Genomic DNA, 16,898 nt, shown 5'->3' on the forward strand with positions numbered 1-16,898 from the left:
GCCTGAAAACAAAAGAATTTTATGTGAAACTCGCGCTGCTATGTGTGTCTACAGTAAGAAATGAATATCGAGCTCGTCCAAGGTCCCCAATGAAATGCATTGGAGCTAATTTTTTTGGGGTTTTTATTATAAAATTGAACTTAATTGACCGTTTTGTACAAGGCTGTATACTTTGGGGAGGTCACGCAGATCGTCATTTTATTAGATACGCGGGAACACACCTTTTCCATACAAACAAATTCACCAAAATTGAATTTGTATGGCGTGGTGAATTTTTTGTATGAAACGTGGTGTGTAACCCGCGTATCTGCATCTGCGTGACCTCCCCAAAGTATACAGCCTTGGTTTTGTATGCAATATAGATTACCGGTAAATTTTCTCAAAAACTTCGGTAATACCGTTTACCGGTTTTTAAAAAAGAGACGGTAATTGCATTCACTAATCGTACGGTATAAAAACGAATCTTGACAGGCTGAAAACAGCCTTATCCACAGAAGCAAACATAGCGGCAACATAATCTATTTTTTTCGTTAAAACTCTCCAGTTGATGATGATTGACATTTTAACGACATTGGAACACTGGAATTAAGCAACAGAGGGCATGCGACAATTTACTAGTTTACCCTGAAAACTACAAAAGAGACATCCTTTTTTTTATAGCTGAATTTGATCGTTTCGTGAAGGTTTACCCTGAAAACTACAACAGCACCATATTCAGCTAATTTCATACAAAATAGTACTCTACTTGAGAAAAAATTGTCAAAATCGGCTCACTGCATCGGAAGTTAAAGGGCCTACTCAATGACCTTCGTAGAGTCCTTGCGTAAATATCATCCATCCATGATATCATTAGAAAGCTCTAAAGTATAGTTTCCACTTAAAATGAGCACTCCGTTTAGCCTCCGTCTACATGACAGTTGTAAAATAGAACAAAGGAACTGTCACGTAAACGGAGTAAAAAATTTAAATAAATTCAATTTCCACTCCGTTTGTATTGCGTGACGGTTCTTTTACTCTATTTTACAACTGTCATGTAGGAGTGCTCATTTTAAGTGGAAACTATACTTTAAGTTGTTAAGATTCGAAAAAAAACATTAATTTTTGAGAATAATCAGAATTCTCTCTATGGTCTCCCTAACTTTCTATGCCTAAGAAAATTCAGTTAAAAATGCGAATTTTGGGATGATTGTTCACTTCTTGCGGTGTTATCTCCTATCCTATGCCATCGATTTCATTGTTTCTTTTTGCAGTCTACTTACGTTTATTGAAGCGCGTTTAGGCTTATGCAAGAGAGTTAAAAATGGGAACGATGTTTGGGATTAATAGAAGGTCAACCACTCTTTTACATTGCAATTCGTCTGGAACTCATCTCTTTGCTTTCCATAAAATTGGATAACATCACTGAAGAACTACAGGGAGGTTTTGTATTCCTTTACACAAATTATGCACTCATAGAACCGAAGGCTCTCTACCATTGATAGAACTCATCAAGCCATCTTTGGTGAATATTATTTTCAATGTCTCAGTTGCAAAATAATTTGTTCTCATCTCGCAATGTCCAAAGTGAGCAGCAAATTTGTAATTTTATTTGCAGCAATAACATTGCTTGATGCTACAAAGCAGGAGTGCTTTAAATCTTGTAATGACAACGGATTTTGTTACCTTGAAAATGGAACTGAAAAATGCAATTGCCTGGATCGCATCTACGCTGGAGAGTCATGTGATGATTTGGTTAACCACTGCGACGAGAATCCATGCAAGAACGGTGGCAAATGCATGTAATTGAAATACTAACAGCACTCGTTTCCAAATTGTACGAAAATCTTTTTCTCGTATTTAGACCTGAAGCAGGCCAATACATTTGTTTGTGCGCGAAGAATTTCTACGGTCAGAATTGCACATTTACAGAAAAACTTTTCGGTCAAATCTACCTACAGTACAATCATATCGCTCCTGTCAGTAGCAACGATAATCATTTTCTGATCATATTGACGGATTTGGGCACCGTTAAGTCAATGGTTGAAATGGTCACTTCCGGATATGCCATTGCTGGCGATCTGAGTTTTCCATCCGATTCAGGAGATTTTGTACAAACAAATGACATCAGAGCAATAGCGACACAGTTTAACGTTTCTGTGTCACCGTCAATTCCCACCGGCAATGTTTTTTATCATGCAGGCAAATACCGGATGTCCACACCTGGCATAGCCATAGTCACACTCACAATAACCGATTTTTCTGGTTCGTCCTTGTTCTATGGGTGGGATTTTCAATTTGGTAGCACGAAAAATGTTGGATGCAATCCGATAATAGGAATAAGAAACTGGTGAGGATTATCTTTGAGCCTATCCAGATGCTGTGGATAAAATTTCACTTTCATTTGAAGTGGAGGACCGCGTGATTTTGTGTCTGTGAACGTAAAACAATCAGTTTTTGTGGAGGCTACCATTCAAAGGGACTGTGGCCGCGATTCTAATATTGCATACAGTTGGTCCATCTCTAATTATTTTGACACAAGTAAGTGCGCTGACTGACTACACACATACGCATAACATTATTCCTCCTTCTTAATCCCGCTAGAAACGTTGCAGTCTTTCAATGTTGACAGTCGTTCACTGAAAGTACCACCTTTCAGTATACTGACCAATTACAACCGGGAAGACGTCTTCTCCAGACTTAATGTAATAAAACTGGTGACGTTGGAGAGGAGTGCCGATGGAACACAATCTGGCGAAGCAGTTAACAGAGTAAATCAATTTTTTCTCTGTAGACAGATAATTTTCAGATCGCAGCACTGCAGTGCTGTGCTCGCAGCAGGGCCTATTTTTGGAAATTTTTTCCAAAATTGCCAAAAATTTCCAAAAAATGCAGACGTTCAAACACCGAATTTTTCGATAACTTCGAACGGTTTTGGCAACTCCAAACCTCAGCCTTGCGTTTTAGCTAACTCTCAATTGTTTTGTTTGATTCTTGACACTATCAGCTTTCAAATGAAGTCGAGCATGAATAATTTGAAAGATGAGAGTGTCAATAAACACACAAAATCATTGAGAACCGGCTACAACACAAGGTTGAGCTAAAGAGTTGCCAAAACCGTTCGAAGTTATCGAAAAATTCGGTTTTTGGACGTTCGCAGTTTTTGGAAATTTTTGGCAATTTTTTGGAAATTTAGGAAAAAATTTCCAAAAAAAATTACAAAAATAGGCAGACAAAATGATGATGGAATCTCAAGAGCTATTTGAAAACACATGAGGCATCGAACACGTGTTTCGACCAAAATTTTCTTTGTTCTTTGATGTTTAACGAAACTATAACAAAGAGAATTTTGATCGAAACATGTTTTCGATGTCTCGTGTGTTTTGCTTATGCTGAAAACAAACGAGGCATTCAAAACATGTTTTGGTCCTTGTTTTCATGACGAAATTGTCGCAACTGTCAAATAAAGTTAGAAATTTCTCTATCGAAAATTACGATTGCTGCATTTGTCAATGAAAACTAGGACCAAAACACGTTTTCAATGTCTCGTTTGTTTTCAGCATTAAAGTTTAGAGTTTTAGGATTATATTTTATGACAAAATGACAAATTGCGTAAGCACGTTACTAAAAAAGGGACATTTTGCTCTGCTAGCCTTACACTGACGTATCATTGAAAACGTTTAGTTTCTTCGCTTGGAAACACCATAGATTCAAATTATTTCGCAAAGTAAAATTCACACAAATTTAAAGCATGTAGACGAGATGCTCTATAAGCTCGACTTTCTGACAAAAAGTATAATCGTCGTACACCCTCTCACCAGAAGGCGAGAAAAATGACATCTCGCCAAGAAAACCTTTCTGATGCTGCTTGCGATTCTTTTCGAAATATGTCATGTGAAACGTAAACCGTAAAGGTGATGCTTGATTTCCACTTACAAAAAAACCACTCCGTTTTGACTCCGTTTAGCTAAAACACGCCTCTTGTTTAAATAGTAAATGGAGTGGCTGTTTTTTAAGTGGAAACCTACGTTAGGGACCTGAATTTTATCACTTAAGACCAATTTCGATTTAACCTTTAACGGTAAAATTTCGCTCAAAAAAGGACAAATGAATCTGTATCCACTTTGTCACTTTGTGGTTCCCCATTCTCTATTTTCGATCAAGTTAATTGATTGAAGTTTGATATCGATTACGTATCAAAGAACGAAGTCGACGGACGGGGGAAGTACCGTCCAGGCATGAGCGCCGTCGGAGAAACCTCGGCGGCGGCTAGCCGAAAAAAATTTCTCGGCGGCGGCGAAAAAGTCGGCTTGAGCCGGCTTAAAACGGCTCGGCTGGAGGTTCCTTTTAACTTTTTTAAAAAATAAAAACGTTTAGATAAATTCATGGAAAATGAACTAGTAAGCATGAAAATGAAATTGTACGGAAAGCGAAAATGTAGGTAGATTAGGTTGTTCAAAGTGCAAGTGGAACTGGTCTTGTTACAAGCAAGTCTCTAAGTCTAAGGTTCACTAACACGTCAAGTTTTATTGCCTCAAAACTTGAACTAAATGGAAAATCATGCTCCAGTACACTCATTTAACTCATTAAGAAAATGGTTTTCGAGAAGAAATCGAAAGCTCACGAAAATCAAGTAAAAATTGAAAAGAAAAAAAATCGAGAAAATTCGCAAAGATCGATAAAGTTTTCTCAAATTTGTGAATTAACTGATTGTGCGCCTTCGGCTCGTTCCGCAAAGGTCAAACTTGCCAAAACAACAAACTTAGAAGCGAGGACGTAATATACCATTCTGGAAAATTCATGAAAATTCAAGAAAATTTTCAAAATTTTGTTAATTTTGAAAAAAAAAATCAAAAAGTACTTGAGCTGCTTAGGATCAACAGGAATCTCGGGTTTCAAAATTATTTCACCCATTCACCTTACGAAATCTTTATTTCATTTTCCAGCCGTTTCAAGCCGGCTTGAGCCGTGTTTTTGGCACCGGCTAAGCTGCGGCGCGGCTTGCTCAAAAATGGCCGGCGGCGGCTTGATCGGCGGCTTATTTTCGGCAAATTACCAAAATTATTTTCATTAGGGTCCGTCCTCCTTATAGAGTCCCTTTGAGTCGCTCATAAGGCCACGATTTGAAATCTTATACCAACCCATAGGAAACCCATTCGTTCGGCACTAACGAGATCGTAGAGCACTTGTTCAAATGGTCTTTGGTTCTTTGGTTTATAACGAGTTGTTGTCCAAGATTTTTTTCGCGATTTGTTACATTTTGGCGTTGATTCACACTCTGGCGATTTTTCTTGACGTTTCTCCATTTTTGGTTGATTTGTTAAATCACCATGACAAATGGTCAGAACGTGAAGATACGTTAAGAAAAATTTCCAAAGTGTGAAGAAACGCCAAGAAAAATCTCCAGAGTGTGAAGAAACGCCATAAAGACACATTTTCTATTCTTTATGTTTCTAGGCGTTTCTTCACACTTTGTCGAAACTCTGTGAATTTTAGTCAAAAATTCGAGTCCATCACTGTTAGTCGTAGAGTATATTGTGTGTATTGGTGGAGCTGTTTAATTACTTGCTCCGAGCTCTCAGCGGGAACACCTTTTCATTTGTAGATATTGAAGACATTTGCATAGTAAGGCTCTCCCTGCTCAGCTGTTTTTTCTTCTTCTCTAAAACACAGTGCTACATATTCATCGTCAAGGACGACCCGATTGCAAAAATCGCTGGTGGTGAACGTCAAGAATATTCTAACACGCAACAAATATTGATGGATGCTTCAGACTCTGCGGATATGGCGGTGCATCCGAGGCAAAATCAAAATTTGATATACTCGTGGCGGTGCAGCAGCATCAACGATGCAGACGACTATTGCAAGAATCTAAACGAAATCGGTACGTTTGTAACCACTCCTTTATTACCTTACATAATTTTGGTGTTTGGACAGCCATTGAACCCATTTTAAACACAGAAATTTTACCCCAATGAACACGCGAGACAGACAAATACTTCTTAGAAACTAATTTTTCTTCCAATTCTTTTTCGCTTGCAACTTCTTCGTTCGCACCTTTCTCATTTCGTTCATCATGAAATATGCGCCCGGCAAAATCAATACGATCAGATAGATTTTCATGAACATGACCATGTCGAAGGTGGCATTCCATTTGTTCGGCATTTCGACGGTAAAGCGACCGGTCTCCTCAAAATAGGGAATGTTCCGCAAAATGATGATTCCTTCGCACAAAATACCCAACGGATACAGCGGTATCCAAAGCGAGTAGCGCAGCCATGTCAGTAAGGCGATGCTCTTTTGCATCAATCCGGTCAGATAGTACGGATAACGAACCAATTCGATGCCCGACCAAATCATGAATAGATAGAAGACCACCGGCTTCGTTTGCATTCGTTCCTCCATATTGATCATCACAAACAGAATAAAATTGCGACCGGTCACCTGATGGGAGCCATTACGTTCAATGTATGCAAAACGTCATGTTTTAACTGAATGCTTACCTGAACGAATGGCATCAATACACTGCCTTTTGTGTAGCGGAAATACGGATGCATGACCTCCAGATATTGTAGGATTTGGCAGAATTTGAATGCATTGCCAACAGTTTCGTATGTTCCCTTCATCGAATCGGCTCCATCCCGATAGTAGCGTATGCTCATTACAATGAAAATGTACAGGAAACCGACGAATTGTATCAGGTTGTACATTATGAGGTATACCGTTCGTGTTTGCTCTGAAATTTGTCAATCACTTGATCAGTCTGTTAAATCCGAACGACTTGTTGTACCTTTACGGTATCCAATTTCATCTTTTTGCAAACGTTCGTACAGTCCTGGGTAGTCGTTCATTACGTTTCGGGTTTCTTCTTCTTCAACGTCATCTTCTGGATCGCATCGCCAGCGATCGAAATCAATCTGAAACCGAGAAAGATCGCCAAAGGATGGGACATTGATGGTTGTGTTGTACCTTTCGTCTAAGTAATTATCAAGGATTTCGAACACTCACCTTAAGCCACTGCGGCTTCTGCGGTTGTGATGTTATCCTTGGCCACCATACATCCACACTTTTTTGCAACGTAATGTTCACTTTGGAATCTAAAATTTTGTACTTGCTGGCCTGTAAAATCAAAGGTCAAAAATCAATTTTTCCCCTCTCTCTCTCTCTTTCCTCTGCTTTCACAATTCGATGACCGAACCTCTGTATCAACTTGTGAGTATAAATCGATATGAAAGCTGTACTGATTGGAACCACAAGCCGCAACGCCGTGTCCACTAAATGTTATACTTTTATCGTGCAGTTGTATGTCCGGATCCTTAATGAAATTTGCAGAAAAATTATCTTATTTCCATACGTTCCACTTCGGCCATTGCTGTACTTACTTTTACATCTTTGAGGTCGACTTTAAGAGTGACTTGGGTTTCACTTTGTGCCCAATAAACAAACGGACTCGGTAAATTCGACATGATATACACCCGATGATAACAAAAAAAAAGTTGCAAGTCAATAACACTACACACCGAAAATCATCGAGAAAGTAATCATCAATCATCAGTCAAAGCGGCGAGCCGTCAATATTAAAAGCCAGAACATAAAAGTGTCTACTGAAACACAAGAATGTTTCGTAACTGATCAGCGCCATGCCAAAACGTCATGCACACAACTTCACTGAATGTGGAGCGTACGGTCTCAGCGCACTGTAAACCAAACAAACAGAACCTCGAACAGAACAGATTTTTTAAGAGTGAGTTGGCCCTTAATTTTGTATGGAATATCTGACAGTGAACTAGATATGTCACTTCACTCGGGCTACATGCGAAAGTGCTTAATAAATTGTTCAAAACTTTTATTTCGCTTAGACACTCAGCTTCCCTCTATACTTATTAGATACCACTGGTATCATACCAGTCATACCTACATACCTACCTGAAAGAACAGATTAAGACACTTCTGAGTTGATCAGGAAGGTGGTGGAACACAAGGTTCTGAAAGAACAGGTTAAGACGCCAACGAAGGCGGACGACACCAACTTTGTTAAAAGCAGAAACCAGTGCCTCTGGAAATTCCATTTCATGTATTTTATATGAAAGGCTCTTTCGTAAGCGACTTTTTATGTCACTACTTCACTGGCGCCGTATCGGCGGCTATCGGCAACTCAAATTGATTTTAATACACAATTTCAACTGTACTGGAATTGCTGAGCAATTGTGTTTATTACAGCACTGCTCCGTGGATATTTTGCGATCGGTTTAACCTCCTCATACAACCTTGGATTTTCGAACATAACGACATGTATATTTTGGACATGTAATTACTTTCGGTTCTCTTAGCAGGCCTAAAAAACTCGATACGTCACACGGAAAAGTACTTTCGGAAAGATTGTATTGACAAATATGAGAACATTTATTTACCAAAAATTGGGCAAAAATACCGAAATATCACAAATAATAGTCATATTTTAGGTATGCGTTAAGGAAAGGGAAAAGAAAATTGACGATTTGCAACGACGCGTATCGGAAAGATATCGAACATATATTTTTCATAGAATGTGGTAATAATTTGCAATGAAAGTATAGAACAGGTATGGTCGATCAGCGAATTCTTCTTAAACGCACTCACATTTTATGTCAAAATAATATGAAAATGAATGCGTTTAAGTACGAAAATCAAATTTTTATGTCCTCCTGGCGGACAATAGACCATAATTGGTTTACACTTTCATTGATAATTTGTTATGAGCAAAATTGGAACTTATTTATGTCCGATAATCAAATTTTTTCAACATAGAAAGTGGTGTCATCTGTAGTTTAAATCGCGAATAGAGTGAAGTATATAATAATAAATCAGATATGCTTACCTGTCAAAGTAAATCATTTCCGCATTTGTTTACGTCAAACTTATAAAATTAAATCATTTTTCGCCCGTTTGTCTTATAACATGCTGAACACAGATATTGAAAACATGTTCATGTTGGAATATTTCGAACGAAGTTGATACAGTGTTTAAGGAGAGCGAAAACCAGTTAAATTTAATTGGTCTCGGGGTCAGCTGTCAAATATTCATCAATGAAAAAAGAAATTGAGAGTTGAGCCCAGTTTAAATTTGTATGTGATTTCTCTCATTTTGACGTGTGACGGTGTGACCCCGACACCAGTTTAAACAAAGTGGTCAAAAATCGCTCTCCTTAAACACTGTATTATGGTCGCGGCTATCAAAAACTTGAAGCTTTGTGTTGACATTTAACGCCATGCATTGACAGTGTTTTTGTTGTGACAGCTAGTGACAGTAGATCTGGCCTAAACGTGGTCTGGAAAAACATTTCGAATAAAAACTCATTCAGCGAAACTCTGTGAAAATGTCTCAGGATAACGATGATATGGCGTCATCGTCGAACCGTGATTTCGTAGGGAACAAAATAAAATTTGAAGACTCGAAATTTTCCGGCACAATCGTTGAGACGGACAGCAAATCAAAACCGTTCCGCCAGAAGAAAATTAAACGCGAAAAGTTCAAAATCGATCCGGAAGCATTGAAAAGGCATTCGCGTGGACCAGCGGCTAATGAAACCGGTGTCAAAACAAATTTGTTTAAGAAGAAACTAAAGCAGAAGGAAATTTACTTGCAGTTCTCTAACGAGCAGGCGGCTAGAACTGAAATCTTACGAAATGAAGAGGAGGGGTAAGTTTGATGGACGCTTTATCGAATGAACCAGGCGAACAATCTAACAATTGGAAATCTTTCAGTTTTATCGAAGCAGACGAGGGAGAGAGTACAATTGAGTACACCCAATCACAGATTGTCCAAAATGTGGACATAACATCAGCCGCAAAGCACTTCAGTTTGAATCTGGGATTCGGTCCGTACCGAATGAAATACACGAAAAATGGACGTCATTTACTGATCGGAGGACGAAAGGGACATGTAGCTGCATTCGACTGGATAACGAAGCGGCTTCATTGTGAAATGAATGTGACTGAGGAGGTGGTTGACGTCGCATGGTTGCATATAGAAACAATGTTTGCTGTTGCCCAGAAGAGTTGGGTCCATTTTTACGACAATCAAGGAACGGAACTGCACTGCGTCAAACAGATGAACAGCGTCAACCGGCTGGAATTTCTTCCGCATCATTTCCTGCTAGCCAGTGGTAATGAAGTTGGTTTTCTCAGTTGGTTGGACACATCCATCGGTGAAATGGTCAGCGAGTACAATACTCGACTAGGTCCCGTTCGACTAATGACAACAAATCCAACTAACGGTGTGCTCTGCTTGGGTGGCTCAAAAGGAGTAGTGTCTATGTGGTCTCCATCTACTAGAGAACCATTAGCAAAACTGCTGTGCCATCCGACACCACTTTCATCAATAGCAGTTGATCCTAAAGGCACCTATATGGCCACATGTGGTCTCGACAAATCAGTAAAAATTTGGGACATCCGAGCCCTAAGCGGTCCAACAATCGAGTACAAAATCCGTTTACCTGCTCAGCACATGTCAATTTCGCAAAAAGGTTTATTGGGTCTGGCGATGGGTAATGTCTGCGAGGTGCACAAGAAGCCAAATCTGATATCTCCGACACATGCGTACATCATGCAAAAATGCGACGATTTCATACACGGCATGGAATTCTGTCCGTATGAAGATGTTCTGGGCGTCACAACGAGAAAGGGATTTCAATCATTGCTGGTGCCCGGTTCGGGTGAAGCCAATTTCGATGCCTTGGAAGCGAATCCATTCCAAACGAAATCGCAGCGCAGAGAGAACGAAGTGCATGCGTTGTTGGACAAAATTCCGCCAGAATTTATCGCATTGGATCCAGCAGCTATTGTTCGCGTTGACGTGCCCACATTCAAAGAGAAAGTCGAGGCGAAGAAGAATTTATTGGTATGTGTGCCGTCTGTGAAACTGGCGTGTTTCGTCCATCTCATTCGTTTTTCTGTTATTTCAGTATCTGAAACCGCCCAAGATCGATTTCAAGCGTGCGAAGAAGATGAAAGGAAAAGGAGGTTCGGCGAATACAGCCAAAGTTAAGCAGATCGTCAAGAATGCCAAGAAGAAAGTAAGTTTTTTGGAAGTAAATTTTTACAAGGGACATTGCAGGCACACTTTGGTAAATTGCAACATGTAAATAGTTGGGAGCTTTCGGTGATCCGCTTTTCCACTTCTTACAATTATTGTCAACGTCAAACATTTTTCACAATCTCTGTGATCCGATTAACACTTCAGGGTTGTTCCAGATTAAATGTGTTCGAATTCAGCTAGATTTTCATCAAACTATTTTGTCACCCTTGTTAGGCTGCTTGGCATCCAAAATATTTCCATTTAAACGGTCCCTAGAATTAGTTGTTTAAATTCGCCCGCTCAAAGACAGCCTGTTTTGTTAATGCGTCAATGAATTAGACCATAAATCACAACTGCATCCACTAATGTTCACGCTTCAAATCCAAAGGAGACAAAAGAGAATTGTCCTTAAAACCGATTAAACGATAGGTTGGAATAATCACTAAAATCTGCTGTCTGGTTGTCCCCAAAAATCGATAGCCTTACCCAAAATTAAAAGTTGTACCTTCCGTCATACTGCCTCTGACTGTAGGTTGATGTTAAATGACGGTTAAGTTAGCTCAAAAGTTTTCTCAAAATTTTAGCGATATCGCTAACCTTGAACGATTTTGCGCTACGAAATCAGTTAGCGCTATTTCGTAGCGCTAAATCAATTTTGAGAAATCTTCAGACATTTGGAATTTTGAGAAAACTTTCAGATTTTGGGATAACTTCGGTCGTCCCGTATTCTGAGAAAACTGTCAGATTTTGGGATAACTTCGGTCGTACGGAATTCTGAGAAAACTTTCAGATTTTGGGATAATTTCAGTCGTACCGAATTTCGAGAAAACTTTCAGATTTTGGGATAACTTCAGTCGTACTAAATTTTGGGAAATCTATAAAATCTTGGGATATCTACCGTCGTCCCATATTTTGAGAAAACTTTCAGGTTTTGGGATATCTTCAATCATACGGAATTTTGAGAAATCTATAAAATCTTGGGATATCTACGGTCGTCTGGTATTTTGAGAAAACTTTTAGATTTTGGGATAATTTCGGACTTCCCATATTTTGAGAAAACTTTCAGATTTTGGGATAACTTCGGTCGTCCCGTATTCTGAGAAAACTGTCAGATTTTGGGATAACTTCGGTCATACGGAATTTTGAGAAATCTATATAATCTTGGGATATCTACAGTCGTACCGAATTTTGAGAAAACATTCAGGTTTTGCGGTATGTTCCGTCGCAGTCTATACACCGAAAATTTTGAGTTTGGAAAAGAAAGATCCCGTAGAATCGATTTTTTGATGTTTACGATTTAATTATGGCGAATTAGTGGATCAAGGGTGTGTCGATTTCATTGATGCATAGTAAGAAGAGTTGTGTTTCATTTCATTTCAATATTTTTATTAATTCCAAACTCAAAATTTTCGGTGTTATCCCAAAATCTGAAAGTTTTCTCAAAATTCCAAATGTCTGAAGATTTCTCAAAATTGATTTAGCGCTAACTGATTTCGTAGCGCAAAATCGTTCAAGGTTAGCGATATCGCTAAAATTTTGAGAAAACTTTTGAGCTAACTTAACCGTCGTGATGTTAATCGCTTTACAATTGCTTGGAATCTACAGTTAACATCAACCAAATTTATGAAGCAATTTTCTTCAGCTGTTTATCTGCTGGTCCACTCATTGACTTATACGTATTAATACGAATTTAACAGTCTTACGCGCGCGTGGTAGTGGTAAACCGTATGAAGACGTATGAGACAGTGAGGTTGTATGAGTGGGCCAGCTGATGAACAGCCGACCCAAATTGCGTCACAAATTTGGTTAATATTAAGCACAGGTTTCCACTTACGAAAAAAGCACTCCCTTTGTCTTCGTTTACTCTTTAAACAATAGAAAAAGGTCATAGTTTAGGTCAACAGAGGTAAGACGGAGTGCTTCTTTCGTAAGTGAAAATCAGGGCTAATTGTACGTTACATCCTAAAAAAATTGAAAATCTTAAATTTATGACGACTAAGCTCGCCGTATTATGTACCGTAATCGATTCAAATATTTTTTTTTCGTTTCAGGAATTCGTTAAAGACATCAAAGGAATTAAAGAGAAAATATTCAACGAACACAAACTTAAGTCATCCGAGTCGTCTGCCGATCAACCGAAGCATGTGCTCGACAGATTTAAATCGAAAAAGAAAATTTGAATTTTTATGTAAAATAAATCGTTTTAATGAACTGCTTTGTGTATTCGGCTTATTGTTGATTCGTTGGAGGAAGTGACTCTTTGAATTTTTGTGAACTGGCGTCCGCTTGTAGTTTATCAGTTTTGGTACTTCATCATTCCAGTAACGAAATGCTTCGATTGCTAATTTCAAATCTAACATAAATTGACCAACTGTGTCCTAATACAAGTATACATCACATCAACAGCTTTTCCCTCTTCCAAGGAATTCTTTCTTCTCTTTCAAGGATTCGCATTTCTTTCGACTCTATTCTATTTATCCTTTAACAAGGCCGGGTTCAGATAGTCAATTCGTGAGAGTAGCAAACAGCATTTGACATAACCCAGGAAAAATGAGTTCTTTTAACTCAACGTCAACGCTCAATTTGTAGAGCTTAATCGATAATTTTAATTTGTTTTTCAGCACAAAGCTTCACCATAAGGCCGAATCGTTTGGTACTTGCTCGAACCTACAATTTTACATTGACTGTCACATCCTTGAATACAAACTCATCTGACTCAGCTCATCAACTCATTACTGTCGTTGCGGAAACATCCCATCAGCTGCGAATCAAGTAAAAACTACAATGAGTTGAAACTGGCTTCGGGCGATTGCTACGAAATATTCGTCTTTTCAGGTGCATTAGAAACTGCAGAAGTCAGAGAATCAATTCACAGAGTATATTTCACCTGAGAGCAATATGTCTTACATGTGGCAGCGCATCCGTAAATTTTGCATGGGAAATACTTCCACCACCTCCGCATCAAGAACTGACATCATCAAGACTAGTCATTGAACCGAAAGTTTTGAGATCTGGAGAAAGTTATAAGTTTAAAGTTTCTGTTCGGGATGGCAAAGGGTTTGCAACGGTTGAAATGACTACACTGGAAAGTATCAATGAAAGATGTACTGTAAGTCCATCAGAAGGAATCGAATCTATTACCAAGTTTAATGTGACTTGTAGCAAAGCAGAACCATGGGTGTTTTACGTACTCTATCAAGGCGACACACAATTACTCGTTTCTAATATTCCTCACTTCACATCCACATTGAATGCAAATGGCAAAGTACAAGTTAAAATACAAAACACCGATGGACAGCACATTCGGCAAGAGCTGACTGTTAACATCGTTGAGTCACCGATACTGCATTCAATCGAGGAAATTACCGACATTTTTACATCAAAAAATGATTCAATCAACCTTCACCGTATAATCAATGAAGAAACTCAAGGTGATGCAATTGTCTTCATAAACATGGTGGCTGACCGTCTCAGTAAACTCAATAATGTGACCGACACAGTTGAACGAATAATAGAGCTGATGAAAGAACTTAGAATCGATAATTTCGAAGACATAGCGTCCATTTCACAAACGATGCTGAAACTGTTATCACCCATTCCAATGAACCACAAACTAGCATTGAGATGTGCAACGATACTGGATAAAATGTCAGCTACACTAAAGCGCTTCGATGAAGAGATGTCTATAACTGGGTATATTGACACTAGCCGCGATGTATTGTCTGTGATCAATCAACTCATCGATCCGTTCGAGACTATTCCGCCTGTACAGAATAGGAATCCGTTGATCTCGCACGAATATCACACTGAGGACTACGAATACTACGGAACATTGGATTTTGGAATTTTCGAAAAATTGGAAAATTTGGAGACAGTCACGACATCCGTTGAGAATACCTTGATTGGAATGGCAACAAGTGCAGCTATGTCATTTCAGCCAATGGAAATGCTGGAAAATATAACAGCTGACGATATCCAATTCGAAACGTTAGTGTTCGATCAGGAGGTTGCCAGAAATCATGGTAATAGCTTGAAAGTGAATGGAACGTCCGCATCGGTAACAGTGTCCGAGAAACTGTTATCACAATTCGACAGTGACTCCAGCATTTCATGTACGTTTTTTAACAAAAATCCAATGTGGTGGTTCTCTGATGGAGGTGACATCAACTCCGATGTCGTTGGTGTATCGATTTATAGGTCTGCCAGTGATGTACAAGAAAATGTAAGTGCGAACAATCTACTGAAACTTGTGCACCTTCTTGTACTTCACTTGTTAAGGTGAATTTTTTGTGATTCTATAAGACTTCAAAACTTCAAGTCGAACGAAACTTCTCAATTTCTATTCCATCCTACAGGTTGAAGAAATTACGAAGCTTCAGTCACCACTGCAAATATCAATGGAAATCAAGAACAAACTACCACCACAACAAAATGAAACATTTGACCCGACCAATAATATGCGTACATTCAAAGTAAAATGCCCAATTAACGGCATACTTTCCTTGAACTTTACGCGACTCAGCGGAGCTGCATCGATGAACATTTATTTTACGAATCATCCGATGACTTCTATCGAAATCTCAAGCGTAAGTCCAGCAATGACCATCAATGAAACGAATCAGGAAGCCGTTCGGAACTTGTATAAATTCGAATGTCCGATGGCAAGTGAGTCATTAGTCTTTATGTCGATCGTTTCCAGCGCACCGATAAATGAAACATCCGGTCACGTTGAACTTTCATTCGAATTGAATTCGATTCAATGTCTTCACTGGGAAACTGGCTCCAATACCTGGCAATCCGATGGATGTTTAGTCGATTTGGAACTGAGTTCTGGCGACCGAATTGATTGTAAATGCAGCCACTTATCATTATTCGCTGTAAGGCATCAAAAATCCGATTATTGTGGTGTGTCTCCCGACTCATCACTATTTCCCATGAAAAGTGTCGTTTGGATTTGTCTTTTATTCCTCTTGATGTCGCTCGTGACGATAACACTGTGGGCATGGAGACGTGAAAAACTGGACAAAAATAATCAGAAATGGATCTATCTAGAGAGCGAGCATACAGCCAAGCGTCCTCATAGTTACGCCGTAACAGTTATTACCGGATGTAGACAAAACGCCAACACAACGTCTCATGTAGCTATTAAAATCCATGGCAGTGAGCACACATCACAGATCATCCCACTATTTGCTAGAGGTGTACAGCTGTTCCAACGAGGTAGTATCAACAATTTCATCATCACAATGAACAAAAGCTTTGGCCGAATCCGAAACATCACACTGTGCGTCGATTATCATGGACCATGTCCATCATGGTATTGCGAAGCCGTTATCATTCGTGATCGGCTACGAAACGAAGAATGGAATTTCGATGTGAAACATTGGCTACCAAGAGAAACTGGCGATAAAGCGTTTACTGTTTCGATAGTTGCTCTAGCCGAAAAGGAATATTTCGATCGGAAACGCTTATTCGGACTTCATTGGGCAGATATACTACAGAGTAGTTACTCACTGTTCGGCGCTTGTATGTGGCGTTCCGACGGACGACTGTCTAGAGTGGAGAAAGTGTATATTGCGTTTGCTTCAATTGAAATGGGATTGATGGCCAATGTAGTGTTCTTCAGTTACAACCAAGACGACAGTCGGTTCGTCCTAAATGTATCATTGTCTGTGATCGTTGGAGTTTGCACAACCTGTGCATTCCGAATTCTTTTGATATATTTGTTGCTAAGGTCAAGTTTGGTGAAGAAAAATCGCCAGTGGAGGATGATGTTTCGATCGGAGTCTGTGTGAAATCTAAGAAAAAACCATTTCCGGCCAAATCTTATCGATGAAAATAAATCTGCAGTGATTCATGAATCTAAT

At 39.1% G+C, this 16,898-nt stretch overlaps 3 protein-coding genes across 3 annotated transcripts; 2 read left to right on the forward strand and 1 right to left on the reverse strand.

The window, feature by feature from the left end:
• Positions 1–1,570: 1,570 nt before the first annotated feature.
• On the forward strand, positions 1,571–16,874 carry LOC119074558 (sperm receptor for egg jelly-like). Its single transcript, XM_037180757.1, has 8 exons — positions 1,571–1,778; positions 1,841–2,326; positions 2,387–2,517; positions 2,581–2,747; positions 5,650–5,860; positions 13,653–13,803; positions 13,867–15,253; positions 15,387–16,874. The coding sequence occupies exons 2-8, from the start codon at positions 2,016–2,018 to the stop codon at positions 16,824–16,826; spliced, it is 3,798 nt and encodes a 1,265-aa protein (XP_037036652.1). The 5' UTR covers positions 1,571–1,778; positions 1,841–2,015; the 3' UTR covers positions 16,827–16,874.
• Positions 5,862–7,524, reverse strand: LOC119074643 (very-long-chain (3R)-3-hydroxyacyl-CoA dehydratase). The gene is made up of 6 exons (XM_037180920.1): positions 7,359–7,524; positions 7,175–7,291; positions 6,985–7,095; positions 6,767–6,893; positions 6,480–6,712; positions 5,862–6,420 (listed from the first exon to the last, which is right to left on the reverse strand). The coding sequence occupies exons 1-6, from the start codon at positions 7,440–7,442 to the stop codon at positions 5,986–5,988; spliced, it is 1,107 nt and encodes a 368-aa protein (XP_037036815.1). The 5' UTR covers positions 7,443–7,524; the 3' UTR covers positions 5,862–5,985.
• On the forward strand, positions 9,237–13,242 carry LOC119074595 (WD repeat-containing protein 46-like). Its single transcript, XM_037180837.1, has 4 exons — positions 9,237–9,654; positions 9,720–10,854; positions 10,919–11,029; positions 13,083–13,242. Exons 1-4 carry the CDS (start codon positions 9,332–9,334, stop codon positions 13,209–13,211), a joined length of 1,698 nt encoding a protein of 565 aa, XP_037036732.1. The 5' UTR covers positions 9,237–9,331; the 3' UTR covers positions 13,212–13,242.
• Positions 16,875–16,898: the final 24 nt, after the last annotated feature.

This window comes from Bradysia coprophila, unplaced genomic scaffold, assembly GCF_014529535.1.
Source record: "Bradysia coprophila strain Holo2 unplaced genomic scaffold, BU_Bcop_v1 contig_151, whole genome shotgun sequence".
In the NCBI taxonomy this organism is placed as follows: domain Eukaryota; kingdom Metazoa; phylum Arthropoda; class Insecta; order Diptera; family Sciaridae; genus Bradysia; species Bradysia coprophila.

Coding starts and splice junctions, on each gene's coding strand:
- LOC119074558 (XM_037180757.1), top strand. CDS start 2,016: ATGGTTGAAATGGTCACTTCCGGATATGCCATTGCTGGCGATCTGAGT. Junction 2,518..2,580: donor CTCTAATTATTTTGACACAA/GTAAGTGCGCTG, acceptor TAATCCCGCTAG/AAACGTTGCAGTCTTTCAAT. Junction 2,748..5,649: donor CTGGCGAAGCAGTTAACAGA/GTAAATCAATTT, acceptor TCTAAAACACAG/TGCTACATATTCATCGTCAA.
- LOC119074643 (XM_037180920.1), bottom strand. CDS start 7,442: ATGTCGAATTTACCGAGTCCGTTTGTTTATTGGGCACAAAGTGAAACC. Junction 7,292..7,358: donor TCGACCTCAAAGATGTAAAA/GTAAGTACAGCA, acceptor AATTTCATTAAG/GATCCGGACATACAACTGCA. Junction 6,713..6,766: donor TGAAATTGGATACCGTAAAG/GTACAACAAGTC, acceptor GACAAATTTCAG/AGCAAACACGAACGGTATAC.
- LOC119074595 (XM_037180837.1), top strand. CDS start 9,332: ATGTCTCAGGATAACGATGATATGGCGTCATCGTCGAACCGTGATTTC. Junction 9,655..9,719: donor TTACGAAATGAAGAGGAGGG/GTAAGTTTGATG, acceptor GAAATCTTTCAG/TTTTATCGAAGCAGACGAGG. Junction 10,855..10,918: donor AGGCGAAGAAGAATTTATTG/GTATGTGTGCCG, acceptor CTGTTATTTCAG/TATCTGAAACCGCCCAAGAT.